Source organism: Brienomyrus brachyistius, chromosome 22 (genome assembly GCF_023856365.1).
Source record: "Brienomyrus brachyistius isolate T26 chromosome 22, BBRACH_0.4, whole genome shotgun sequence".
Lineage (NCBI taxonomy): Eukaryota > Metazoa > Chordata > Actinopteri > Osteoglossiformes > Mormyridae > Brienomyrus > Brienomyrus brachyistius.
The window spans coordinates 2,098,337-2,112,286 of record NC_064554.1 but is presented as its reverse complement, the minus strand read 5'-3'; the positions used below and the strand labels follow the sequence as shown (position 1 = coordinate 2,112,286).

The window sequence follows — 13,950 nt, the reverse complement described above, 5'->3', positions numbered from 1 at the left end:
TAAAGCAAACAGACGTACACACACTATCAGGATTCCTTCTGTGCCTTGTTTACATCAGTACATAGGAATTCTTACTCACGCCATCCAGTCAGTAACATTTAACATCCAACAGAATTAGTACAAAACAAGACAAAGGCATCGCTAAACACCAAAGTAGACATAAAACTAAGTACTGTAGAGGTATGTATTTGTGTAATAAATATAAAATAAATGGAATGGCTGAAACTAAAAATATTACTAAAATAAAGTAAATAAGTGAAATGAATATATGAAATAAAGATAAATGAAAGCTATGGCTGAACCAGCAGTATGACAGAGTAAAGTATGATGAGCGTTCCTCACCTTTTTGTAGTCTGTGACCATTCTGGCTTTGCCCAGATCTGAAACTCCTCTGTAATTTGATATTTGCAAACCTTATGGACCTGATTGCAACTGTAAAGAAATTGTTTTTTGTTAAGGAATTGTTTTTTCCTGCGTCCCTGCAGGCAGACTTTGCGGTGGAGGCTTTGGGTAAGGCCACCTACGAGCGCCTCTTCCGCTGGCTGGTTCATCGCATCAACAAGGCCCTGGACAAGACCAAACGCCAGGGCGCCTCCTTCATCGGTATCCTGGACATCGCCGGCTTCGAGATCTTCGAGGTATTGGGTAACGGGTTTTTAATCAGACACAAGGGTCAGATTACAAGCAATCGGCTAAACGTTTCAGCTAAAGCAACTTGCATTTGAGTCTCTTCGCTAGTTCACTTTGGCTGTTCAGATGGTAATCCTTTGACGCTCTGTGTGATTTTCTGTCTAATTGGAAACGAATGATTTTCTTGAAGCTTAAGCTCAAAATAAATAAATCACAGGGTCCTGATGGCATCTTACCTATAGTGTTAAAAGAGATGAGGGATATTATTTGCCGACCCTTAACTTTACTGTTTCAAAAATCCTTATCTGAAGGTGTGGTACCTTCTGATTGGAAGCACGCCTTCATAACGCCTATTTTTAAAAAAGGGGATAGAAGTAATTTGTCTAACTATAGGCCAATCAGTCTAACTTGTATAACTGGTAAAGTTATGGAGGCTATAATCAAAGAGAAAATGGTAGATTACCTGGACTCTAATAACATTTTGCGGGATAGCCAGCATGGATTTAGGAGAGGTAGATCCTGTTTAACAAATCTGTTGGAGTTTTTTGAGGAAGCTACTCAGGAAGTTGATGATAAGAAGGCCTATGATGTCATCTACTTAGATTTCCAAAAGGCTTTTGATGTTGTCCCCCACAAGAGGCTCCTACTTAAACTCAAAGCGACAGGTATTTTAGGTACCGTAGCGACCTGGATTGATAACTGGTTAACAGATAGGAAACAGCGAGTAGTTATAAGAGGCACAATGTCACAGTGGGCTTGCGTTCATAGTGGGGTACCGCAGGGTTCGATTTTAGGACCACTATTGTTCCTAATTTACATAAATGATATGGATACCAATATATACAGTAAACTGGTGAAATTTGCAGATGACACCAAGGTGGGTGGTGTAGCAGATACTGAATTAGTGGCTCAGCAGCTACAGTGGGATCTTGATTTAATTAGTGACTGGGCCGATACCTGGCAGATGAAATTTAACATCGATAAATGTAAGGTGCTCCATCTAGGGAGCAGAAATATAAAGTACAGGTATTTCATGGGTGTCACTGAAATAAAGGTAGCTGATCATGAGAAAGACCTTGGTGTGTATGTTGATGCTTCCATGTCCCATTCTCGCCAGTGTGGGGAAGCAATAAAAAAGGCCAATAGGATGTTGGGGTATATCTCCAGGTGTGTGGAGTTTAAGTCAAGGGAGGTAATGCTAAGATTATACAATTCCTTGGTGAGACCTCACCTAGAATATTGTGTGCAGGTTTGGTCACCATATCTTAAAAAGGACATTGTGGCCTTAGAAAAGGTGCAGCGTAGGGCCACAAAAATGATTCCTGGTCTTAGAGGAATGTCATACGAGGAACGGTTACTTGAGCTAAATCTGTTCAGTCTCAAGCAAAGGAGACTGAGGGGGGACATGATCCAGGTATATAAGATTCTAACAGGTTTGGATGCTGTTCAACCAAATAGTTACTTCAGCATTAGTTTAAATACACGAACTCGTGGCCATAGGTGGAAATTAGCGGGAGAACACTTCAAGCTGGATTTAAGGAAGCACTTCTTTACACAGCGTGTAGTTAGAGTATGGAATACCCTTCCTGATAATGTAGTGCAAGCTGAATCCTTGGGTTCCTTTAAATCAGAGCTAGATAAGATTTTAACGACTCTGAGCTATTAGTTTAGTTCTCCCCAAGCGAGCTTGATGGGCCGAATGGCCTCCTCTCGTTTGTATAGTTCTTATGTTCTTATGTTCTTATTTGTCTGATTTAAAAGAGAAAGAGTAAAAATAAGAAATTTCATCTGGATGTGGGGGGGGCTTCTTTAAGGAGAGCTATTCTCCAGCATTGGCATTTGATACCCAAAACTCCAGACCGTGCCACCATCGCTGAACCATAATAGTCTCAGATAATTTGATTTCAAGGCTTTTGCCCTCAGCTGGTTCATTAATTTTCCAGTTTTTCTCCAGTTCCATCCAGCAATATGGCTTATAGACACAGAACAGGTTGAAAAGCTATTACCGGTACTCAGATGTAGTTATTCAGTGATGTGCCCCCCCCCCCCCCCCGCCTAAATTACCTTTGATTCTATAATGGCCTAAAAGAGAAATTCCAATGAAAGTGTGTGATTATTTTCATAATTCGATATTTGCAATGTGTTCATGATATTAACTGTAGTTGAGATCTGCATCAGCAAGATATTATTTCATTTTTATTGAAAAATTTGTATTACTGGCAGCTGTGGAACATTTCATAGGATTCTCACGAAGTGCTTTATGAAGCTGTGTCTCATGGAAGACTGAAGGTCTCAGATCTGCAGTATTAAACATGCGGCAACTGTGGTCACACCTGCCTGTAAGTTTTGGTCCACTGTGGAATGAACTGCAGCCGTCCAGTGACCTACTGTTGCTGTTTGATTTATTGTCTTAGCAGAGTTGGCCTGTTTGCTGTTTGTAATACCTGCGATTTAGTGTTTGTAACTATGGATACGTCATTCCCATGAAAAAAAAAGAAAAACATCTGCAGGTTTCCGGCCGTCTTGCCTGATTTGTTACAGATGTTAGCCCTCGAGGCAGAAATGCGACTTGCAAAAAGCCTCGACTCATAATGAGGGCAGTTAAGTCATTTGCTCACACTGTACCAGAGGCAAATACCACACTTGAGTGTGACTTCTGTAAGTCTGTAATTCATTTGTGGATTTTCAGCATCCGCAAGCTCTCTGGTTTAGAACATACAGGTTTATTATTACTGGACAACTGTGTTTTATATGATAATTCACATACAATCAAGTGTAGGAGCAGTGCAGTTGGGGGCACTTGGACTATTACACCCATGCAGTTCTCCGTGACCATCCATCCATCACCGTGACCGCTTAATCCCAACTGGGGTCGTGGGGGGGACCGGAGTCCATCCTTGGAATAAAGGGCGCTTGCAGGAACCAACCACGGGGCCTATTTAAACTCACCGATCAACCTGTCCTGCACGCTTTCGGACCGTGGAAGGGAACCAGAGCCCCTGCCGGAAACCCACATGAACATGGGGACCGAGGACACAAGGACCGGGGACCGAGCCCATGACCTTCTTGCCATGAGGCAGCAGCACTGCGTCCAGAGTACCTCCCGCTCACCATGTGCTCTGTCCTTATTCTGTCTCCTCTGTGTTTTATTGTCCTGTAGCTGAACTCGTTCGAGCAGCTGTGTATCAACTACACCAACGAGAAGCTGCAGCAGCTCTTCAACCACACGATGTTCATCCTGGAGCAGGAGGAGTACCAGCGGGAGGGCATCGAGTGGAGCTTCATCGACTTCGGCCTGGACCTGCAGCCCTGCATCGACCTCATCGAGAAGCCGGTCAGTGTGCTGGAGTCTCTGTGTAGGTGTGGGTGTTAGAAGCTACAGAGACCTTCATGTGTTTCTCTGTTTGAGGGTGAAATCTCACCTATCACAAGATACCTGATCTGAGTTTTCATACAGCAGGAAGACTGTAATCTGAGGGAGCCTCTGATCTGTCAGACAAAGTGTCTTGAAGTTACTGGTAATCTTGGATCGTAATGGACAGGTGTTCATTGACTATCTCTGTGCTCTTGTTCTTACGATGAACTGCAGACAAACCCTCCAGGTATCCTGGCCCTGCTGGACGAGGAGTGCTGGTTCCCCAAAGCCACAGACAAGAGCTTCGTGGAGAAGGTGGTCCAGGAACAGGGCACCCACCCCAAGTTCCACAAGCCCAAGAAACTCAAGGATGAAGCCGACTTCTGCATCATGCACTATGCTGGCCGGGTAGGAGAATCCTCCCTCAGAAGAAGATCCTCCATAATTCCAAAGCATTTGCAGAATTAAGTTCATACCAGGTAAACAAGGTGAGCCTGTCCAGGTCCAAATGGGTCCAAAGGCTGATGTACATCCCTGTTTTCCTGAATAAGTTGTATTTGACAGATAACACGTACCTGATCTGTATCACAGTTGGATCACTCTGTCCTGTAGGGTCGGTTTAATTTATGCACTCCCCCCTCCCTCCCCAGGTGGACTACAAGGCGGATGAATGGCTGATGAAAAACATGGACCCTCTGAACGACAACGTGGCCACGCTCCTGCACCAGTCCACAGACAAATTTGTGGCCGAGCTATGGAAGGACGGTACTGACCATTTGTGTTGAGGCGTGACTTGTGGATTTGATGTTTTCGAGTTAGTCGATTCCCAAATAAATGACAGTGAATGTCCTTGTGGCATGTGACCAAAACTTAACCAGAAATTTTTAACTTTTTTCTGCTTGTATAAATAACATTCAAGTAAACAGAGATGTTTCTCCTCCTTGTCCTTATGGACTACTAACCAGTGTTTTTCTCTTTCTGTTTGCGTGAGCTGGATCTGTTCTTCCTGTTGCTTTGTTTTATTTTAAATGTTCTGTCCCCCCCCTCTTTCTCCACATTTTTCAACTCCTAGAGATTCAGAATTTTCAGAGAGCCTCTTTCTATGACAATATTTCTAGTCTTCATGACCCACCAGGTGAATGCACATGTTGCTGTAGACGTCCCGGTTGTGTCGTGTCCTTGTAGAAGATTCTAGGCTTGCATGGTGCGCCTGCATTGTCACGATGCCTGTAAATGGTTGACGCCATCCTCTTCGGTGTGCAGCTCTTCCATTTTGGGGACAATGCTGGTTGGTTCGCATTGGCATAGTGTGGGAACTGCACGTTCTTCATCTCCGATCTTAGGAATGCCTTTCAGCAATGCTCTTTTTTTAGACTCGAACCAAACGACGGTAGCATGATAAACCGCAACTCAAATTTTTAAGTCCAGTTTTAAATGGACATCTGGAATCCTAACTGCAGCCTTGATTGTTTTCTGGTGGCTCCCTGTCCTTTTTTTTCCCAGTGTTATTTGTGGTGAGTTTCAGTGCCATGAAAGCAGAGTCGTTCACATCCCCGTTGAAACAGCCGTTTAATCATCGGCGTCAGCCACGCAAAGTGGTCACCGAAGGCTTTCAGAACAGAGACTCAGAGCAGTAATTCGCTCTCACCTGATTCTTCTCGGTTAACATGAGTGACGAGGTCAATTTCTGAGGTTTTCAACAGAGACGGGCAGAGAAATGGAGATGAGAAGCTCACAATCCTCTACGGCTTTGTTTCTCGTGTGGCCTGCGAGGAACGAACGGAGCTTTGACTGGGATCAGCAGAATAAGTTTCCCTTTTTTGTGTGTGAAATAAAATAGAGCAGAATGAGAAACACATGTTTCCTTTGACAGAGTCGACGGCGTCAATGCGGCTTCTGGCACAGGAGCAGCTAAACCGTATCTAGAGAGCATTCGCATGTTTCCTGGGCAAACATCAGGAAAAGCCTCAGGCTTTCGGAGAATTTCCGGTGGCTTCTGCCTAACGCCTGCGAAGTGGCATTTTTGGAGCGTGATCTTAAGCATGAATGATATAACGCCTAGCATGTTATTTACCGCATTGACTAATGACTTAAACTTTCACTGTCGATGAAATTTATGTGCTGAAAATTTGGCGTTTCAGCATGTTGCGATTCTATATGACACAAGACATTTATAGTGAACAAAAACAACATGGTCGACATTCAAAATGATATTTGATGGGCTGTTTATTTTAGGGTGAATTGGACTGAATGTACTAGCATCTTCTATCCAAACCTTGGGACATGTGTTCATGAGTCCACCCCCCCCTCCAGCCCTGTCTAAGAAACCAGTTAGAAGATGGATGACTGGATAGAACAAAATATGCTTTTTGGACTGAATTTCATTGGCTATTGAACTTCATATAGTTTAAAATTTTAATTGACAAATCTGTCTCGGCTTGACTTAATTTCTGCAGCAAATAAAGTAAAAGTGAAAACTGGCCACAGCACTTTTTTTTTTTTTTTTTGCTCGAATGATTTTTTTTTTTTTTAAGATTAAACATTTCCCATGTGGCATCATGTAGTATTTAAATCAGACATGAGATGTAGCACATTTTTTTTCAGTAAAAATGTCTTATGCTGCTAAAAATGGTAGCACACAGGGCTAATAGCCCTTTTATTATAGGAAAAGCCTACTGATTAGCTGACCAAGTCAAAGATTGCTGAAAGGTGGAGTGTATTGATTACAGGCCTGCATATCCAGGCAACCAGCATTGAGCCTCCTCATTCGCTGAACTAAAATGCCCAGTTGAGAACTGAGCCTTTTCATTGGCTGAACTCATCTCTAATGTCTCCTTTTAGGTGGTTCAGAACTAATGAACCATGTGACAAATATTCTTTGGAACTCCTTTGGTTTGTTTTAGATTTGAGGGGGGGGGGGGGTGACGGGCAGAACCTGTTTAAACTCACAGCGACAGAACTCTTGGGCCATTCTGAAATCCTTCATGATTCGCAAGGATGTTCGTAAATAAAGTCTCTTGTGATTTGTAGATATTTTTAATACTTTTTGGGTATTAAGATTTATTATTAATGAAAGAACAAACATTTATTCATTTACATTAGTTTCAGTAATTAATCCATCGGTATTTCCTGAGTTGACCGAAAGTGAATTAACAAACAAAAAAATGGGCCCCCCTTTCCAGTCAATGAAATGCAACATAGTGGGTGCTAACCTGGTATTTCACAGTAGAGGAAATGAAACCTTTTAAAGGACCTTCCCCTATTCTAAACCAATGCTTGTACTTGTAGATGTATCTGTTTGTGTTTTTGTTAGATTTGCCTTTTTTTTCTTCCTTCTTGTCTGTTTTGCTGATTACGCTTTCATAGTTTTCGGTCATCCATCTGAGACTGTCCCCTCACACCCAACTCAGCTTCCATAGCCTGTAGGCATAATGTTGACCCTCCGTCACCCTGACCATGCTCTGCAGACAACCTCCTCCTAGCTACTTAGCGCGCTACACCTGCTTCGGCACAGTCAAGGCTCCATCTCACCGTTACTCTCCGCCACACTTTGCTTGCCGGCAGTGGACCGCATCGTCAGCCTGGATCAGGTGGCCGGCATGAATGAGACCGCCTTCGGATCTGCCTACAAGACCAAGAAGGGCATGTTCCGCACAGTGGGCCAACTGTACAAGGAGTCCCTCACCAAGCTGATGGCCACGCTGAGGAACACCAACCCCAACTTTGTCCGCTGCATCATCCCCAACCACGAGAAGAGAGTGAGAACGTCACCTGGCCATAAGAATATCTGTATTCTGAAGAGAACAATCATTTGAGGGCAGATGTGTTATGGCAGGGGTAGGCAATCATATCCAGAAAGGGCCACTATGTGTGCAGGATTTCCCTAATTAGATCACTAATTAGAGGACTGATTGGCTGAAGAGTCCTCACACCTGGGTTTGGACAGCTGACCTAAAGGTTAAGCCTGCAAACACACCAGCAATTTGCCTACCCCTGTACTAAAGTTTCTGTTCTTGAGTAGATACATGACATACAGTTACTTTTATTTGATTGAAGTCCAGTCATATATGTTCCATAAATTAATAAAATGTCTTTATTTTTTAGACTATGTTTTTTATTTGGATATTACGTGTAAAATATTATGAGTTGTCACATGAAATATTCCATGAAATAATTCCTCTGTCCTTGCATACCATGCCAAACAGGCCGGGAAGCTGGACCCCCACCTGGTTCTGGACCAGCTGAGGTGTAATGGGGTTCTGGAGGGGATCCGAATCTGCAGGCAGGGCTTCCCCAACCGGATCGTTTTCCAGGAGTTCAGGCAGAGGTATCCCTCCTCTGCCTCATGCATCCCGGCATTAGCTGGAAAACTGCACTGTTGCTTCTTTATTTATTAAAGATTAATCTATTTTTTTAATAGATTAATCTATTTAAGTTGTTGTGGCACAGAACGACTGGATTTACTTAGTTCTATAGTTGTCAGCATGCTGGACCACAATAGAGGATTCGTTCACGTAAACAAAAAGAGGTTGCACTTTGCTTTGACACGGATCTGTCGGAAGTCTGCACACACACTGGCGAGTTTCGGGTTGTGTGCTGAAGCGGAGTGCAACCTCTTTTCGTTTACTTGTTTTATTTGGAGAAAATTTGTTTTCTAATGGTGCCCAGAGACACGGTCGTCAGTCTTCGCACTTCAAACCCTGGATGCAGCCCGCTTACTGTCTGTTTTAGGTATGAGATCCTCACACCCAACGCCATCCCCAAAGGCTTCATGGACGGCAAGCAGGCCTGTGAGAGAATGGTAACCGTCTCCGACGTTGCACAAGGGCTTACTTTAAAAGTGAAACATGAGACAAGTGCTTACATTACCAAGATTAGTTTTAGTATTGAGGTAAAGGGTACTAACTAGAAAATAATTGCAGGATGATTGGATTCTAACACAAATTTAGAAGACAGACAAGATTCGTAATTAGGTTACTGTGTGCATATGTGGAGCAGGTTCTGCTATCTAATGTGACGATCTAATGCGGGGCCCCTCTTGCGTGTTCAACCAAAGATCCAGGCCCTGGAGCTGGACCCCAACCTGTTTCGCATCGGCCAAAGTAAGATCTTCTTCAGAGCCGGGGTGCTGGCCCACCTGGAGGAGGAGCGGGACCTTAAGATCACCGATATCATCATCTACTTCCAAGCCGTGTGTCGGGGCTACCTGGCTCGCAAGTGAGTCCACTAGCAGCAACAACATGCTTTGGATTTCCAGCCGTTAAGACCGTTGAACCAAGAGCAGCAAATAAGTTGTCGATTTTGCTTGATTTAAAAAGCTAATAGATAAAAACGTGGGGGGAAATGCTGCTCAGCGCTCTGCTGCTTTCTCATCCTTACTCATCTCCTTAGTGTGAGAATCCTGCAGGTCCCTCTGGTCCTCTGGAGACTTTATCCTTATCATCCGTCTCCAGGGCCTTCGCCAAGAAGCAGCAGCAGCTCAGCGCCTTGAGGGTCCTGCAGAGGAACTGTGCCGCCTACCTGAAGCTACGTCACTGGCAGTGGTGGAGACTTTTCACCAAGGTACCAGACACTCCATCTTGAATGATCACCTCCATGCGGATCCTGCTACTCCACAAAGCCCTCTTTGATCGCACGTCCTGATTTTGCCAAGTTCGACGTGTCCCTAGGTCAATAAGGGAGGGGCTTGTGTTCCACTTCTTTGACCAATCACAGTCTTCATTGTGTGTCATCACCTCATTAATTAAAGGCAGATTTCTGGTGGCAAGGTGCACAGATTTCTAAAGTACCTGTTTCATTTGTGTATGTCTTTTATTAAGGGACACGTCATAGATAAACATAGACAAAACACAGTAATATGCTCACCTGCAAAGGCTGCATGGACCAATGAAAGGGTTCGTCTATTTCATGATTATAATAGTAATTAGAATAATAATAATTATTATTATAACAGCAACAAGGCTTGAACCAGCAACCATCCGATAACAAACCCAGAGGCTTAGCCTGCTGAGCCACACGCCCCCCCTGGTCTGATGGTTGGAAGTCTAGAGTTTTATGAGAAAAAAAAATCTCCCACTGTGGCGATGTCATACGATGAAGACTGTGATTGGTTAAAGAAGTGAAAAGCAAGCCTGTCCCTTGTTTGACCCAGTGACAAAATCAGAATGTCCCCTTTTCATCAATCACAGACCTTCCAGCTCCCGTTCCTCCATCCATAGTGTTGGGAATTCTGAAGTCGGACACAGCTGCCCGGAATGCTGTCTTACGTTCAGTCCGTGTGCTGCGGGATGCTTGCCTCTGTACGCTTAGCTAATGGTGGCCGTCCTGCACAGGTGAAGCCACTGTTGCAAGTGACCCGGCAGGAAGAAGAGATGCAGGCCAAGGATGAGGAGCTGATCAGGGTGAAGGAGAAGCAGAATAAGGTGGAGACCGAGCTGGTGGAGATGGAGCGGAAACATCAGCAGGTACAGCACTGAGATCCTTCCTTATCACCACAGAAGGTCACATCTTCCTGCCTTCGCTGTTCCACGAATGTAGTCCGTGTGTTTCTACGAAACCAGTAAACCCTGTGTAGTTTGGAGGAGTGTGCGTGCCAAGGGTGCCACGTGAGATCAGAACGGTCTCATCACAACCATCCACCGTGCAGCTCCTGGAGGAGAAGAACATCCTGGCAGAGCAGCTGCAGGCGGAGACGGAGCTGTGCGCCGAGGCCGAGGAGATGCGAGTCCGGCTGGCGGCCAAGAAGCAGGAGCTGGAGGAGATCTTGCATGACCTGGAGGCCCGTGTGGAGGAGGAGGAGGAGCGTAATCAGGGCATGCAGAACGAGAAGAAGAAGATGCAGGCGCACATACAGGTGAGGCTCCGGGACAGCAGATATGCCGGATCCTGCCGGAACATATTCCAGAACCTCTCCGTTCTATTCGGACACCAATCTGTGAGGATCCTGCAGCTCTCTGGTTAAAAAACAAAAACAGTAACATATAAAAATAAAACAAAATGAAATAAGCACATATTTTTGTAGACCAAATTTCACGTCCATTATTAGTTTAAATTTATTTTTAAAAATATGTAGCATGTTTTTAGCATTGTGTTTTATATATCTTCCGGGACCTCCACCCGCCTTGTACCCCTCTGCCCTCATATGCCCTTTGCGTTCCGGCACCTTCTAATTTACTAATGTACATGCACTCTGCTGGGGTTGTTGATTCATGTACCTGGTTTTCAGTAACTGATTCATCTCATTTTGTTAAACCAAGAGCAATGAAATTAATATTTATCATAAATATTTGAAGACTGCTACATGAAGATAGGTATTCTTGGCTGAAAACAATTTTATTAAAGGGGAACTATTATACTCATTTAGATTTACATGCTTCAATGTTCCAAAAACACATAATTTTTCTCATAATGCACATCTCTATTCACCCTCTGTCTGAAACGCTCTGTTGAGGCTTTAAATCTTACCCCCGAAGAGCCCAGTGTGCTCTGATTGGTCAGCCTGCCCTACACGTTCCTCCCCTGTCTTGCAGCCTGCAGACAGAGCCTAGCAGGTAGGCATCCAATAAGGATTGTGACATGAGGTGACCTCACCATGTCACGGAAGTAAGGGCTGGAATTCCAACGAGGCGTTTCAGGCAGATTATAGAACAGTGTTTTCTGTGGTGAGAATTACTCCCTTTGGCGTGTACTTCAAGCCTTAAGACTTTGCAGACCGTCTACATGCATGTAAAGCTATATGACGCTAAAGGAGAGGGGAGAGGGAAAAACCAGAAAAACATAACAGGTCCCCTTTAAGTATTTATGTAGTTGTTCACCTTAATTGATCTCATGATTTTTTGCAAAGGACCTGGAGGAACAGCTGGATGAGGAGGAGGCAGCCAGGCAGAAGCTGCAGCTGGAAAAAGTGACAGCAGAGGCCAAGATCAAGAAGATGGAAGAGGACATCTTGCTACTGGAAGATCAGAACTCCAAGTTCATGAAGGTAAGCTGAGCTACAGCGAGGGGCTGAACCAGGAATGAGTACGCTATGACCATAGCCCCTCTAAAGGTGGAGATGAGCTATGGAACTCTCCCATCACCTGCAGGAGAAGAAACTTCTGGATGACCGCGTGAACGAGATCACGTCTCGGCTCACCGAGGAGGAGGAGAAGGCCAAAAACCTAGGGAAGACAAAGAACAAGCAGGAGATGATGATGGTGGATCTGGAAGGTAAAGGGACTGTGACTGTCATACAGTAACACGCCTCCGCATCCTCAGGAAGTGCTGGTACAAAAACGTCCTCATCTTCCGCCTCGTCGTGTCCCACAGAGCGTCTGAAGAAGGAGGAGAAGACGCGGCAGGAGCTAGAGAAGGCTAAGCGAAAGCTTGACACAGAGACTTCGGATTTCCAGGACCAGATCGCTGAGCTGCAAGCGCAGATAGACGAGCTTAAGCTGCAGCTGGCAAAGAAGGAGGAGGAGCTGCAGGCCGCACAGGCCAGGTACCACAGGACAGAAACTCACACTGGCAGGATGTTCTTACCACAGATTACAATGGGCAGCTTTTTCCATATTTATACAGCTGGACTGTTTCTGAGGTCCCTTTAGAGCACAATAGCAATATGTCTCTAGGGATTTGAACATGCAGCATTCTGGTGTAAAGTCCTGCTTCTTAAGCACCATACTGCTCACAAGTCCAACATGTTACCAGGTGTCAAACCAACATGTGCGATTTTACTGGGCTGAGCTGGAAGCTGCACATGGGTCCCCCCCCCCCCCCAGTTGCTTTCACTTAACAGTGTGACCTCATTTTTTCCAGTGGGTTCTACCACTTGGTCTCTCTGTGTTCTCAGACTGACTGCCGTCCAATCAGATAAGAGCTTCTGTGGGCCCTTAATGGGTGTTATTAAGACCTCAAGGTCTCAAAATGCTGGCAGACTTTGACGGAAGTGCTGCCTGTTCTCACATGCTTAAAGGGGCCCTTTGCCAAGTGAACATTGCATGCATGCGTGCGAGAGATTAGATCTTCTGAGGTTAATTCAGATGGATGTGGATCAGACTACAAAGAATATCAGAAGTATTCCATGTGAGGCTGCATACCTCCGCTGAATTTCATGACGATTTGTTTGTGCTTTACTAACCATTTCCTGATAAATCAACTTTGACTTAACACGCTGTTCAAATTTTAATGGCGACCAAATGTCGCCTGAATGTAAACGATAGTCATAGTGCTGACTAGGGCTGTGGCAGCTGCTCAAGCAAAATATCCATTTGCCTTGTCGATAATATATTCTTCACAGAAACGTCTCAGTGTACTATTTTGCCTATTTAAAACTAGGTTTGAAAACAATCAGTGGGCTAAGTCTCTGTGCCTGGAAGGCCGCTGATTCGATCCCAGCCACAGCAGAACAGGCACATCTGTGGGCCCTCGACCACGGCCCTTAAGCCCCAGCGCCACCGCAGGTGGCTGGCCTTTGCTGCTAAGCTTGCTCTCGTCTACATGTGTGTCATAGAGAGCAAGATGGGGGTCAGTAAAAAGAGCGTTTCCCCACAGGGATCAATGAAGTATGATTATTATATTATCCATCCATTTTCCAAACCACTTATCCTACTGGGTCACGGGGGGTCTGAGCCTATCCCAGAAGCAATGGGCACGAGGCAGGGAACAAGCCAGGCCAGGGGGCCAGCCCATCACAGGGCATACTCACACACCATCCATCCACACACACACACACACACACACACACACACACACACACACACACACACACACACACACACACACACACACACACACACACACACACACACACACACACTCTCCTATGGGCAATTTAGCAACTCCAATTAGCCTCAGCTAATTGGAAACCCCACGACGACATGGGGAGAACATGCAAACACACATGTGACCCAGGCAGAGACTCGAACCCGGGTCCCAGAGGTGTGAGGCAACAGTGCTAACCACTGCACCACCATGCCGCCCTTATT

At 45.0% G+C, this 13,950-nt stretch overlaps 1 protein-coding gene across 8 annotated transcripts in view; it reads left to right on the top strand.

Moving 5' to 3' along the window:
• LOC125717684 (myosin-10-like) overlaps nt 1-13,950 on the top strand; it is a 46,599-nt gene that overhangs the window by 25,095 nt on the left and 7,554 nt on the right. For 5 of the 8 annotated variants that reach the window (XM_048990870.1, XM_048990869.1, XM_048990867.1 and 2 more), the window contains 15 exons: nt 486-638; nt 3,791-3,964; nt 4,220-4,393; nt 4,636-4,750; nt 5,058-5,120; nt 7,550-7,743; nt 8,191-8,312; nt 8,717-8,786; nt 9,042-9,202; nt 9,439-9,547; nt 10,318-10,449; nt 10,632-10,838; nt 11,829-11,966; nt 12,070-12,193; nt 12,293-12,464. In XM_048990870.1, the coding sequence (XP_048846827.1) occupies nt 486-638; nt 3,791-3,964; nt 4,220-4,393; nt 4,636-4,750; nt 5,058-5,120; nt 7,550-7,743; nt 8,191-8,312; nt 8,717-8,786; nt 9,042-9,202; nt 9,439-9,547; nt 10,318-10,449; nt 10,632-10,838; nt 11,829-11,966; nt 12,070-12,193; nt 12,293-12,464 (2,108 nt within the window). The remainder of the gene's footprint in view (nt 1-485; nt 639-3,790; nt 3,965-4,219; nt 4,394-4,635; nt 4,751-5,057; nt 5,121-7,549; nt 7,744-8,190; nt 8,313-8,716; nt 8,787-9,041; nt 9,203-9,438; nt 9,548-10,317; nt 10,450-10,631; nt 10,839-11,828; nt 11,967-12,069; nt 12,194-12,292; nt 12,465-13,950) is intronic. The other 3 variants (XM_048990873.1, XM_048990872.1, XM_048990871.1) reach the window with 1 other exon arrangement.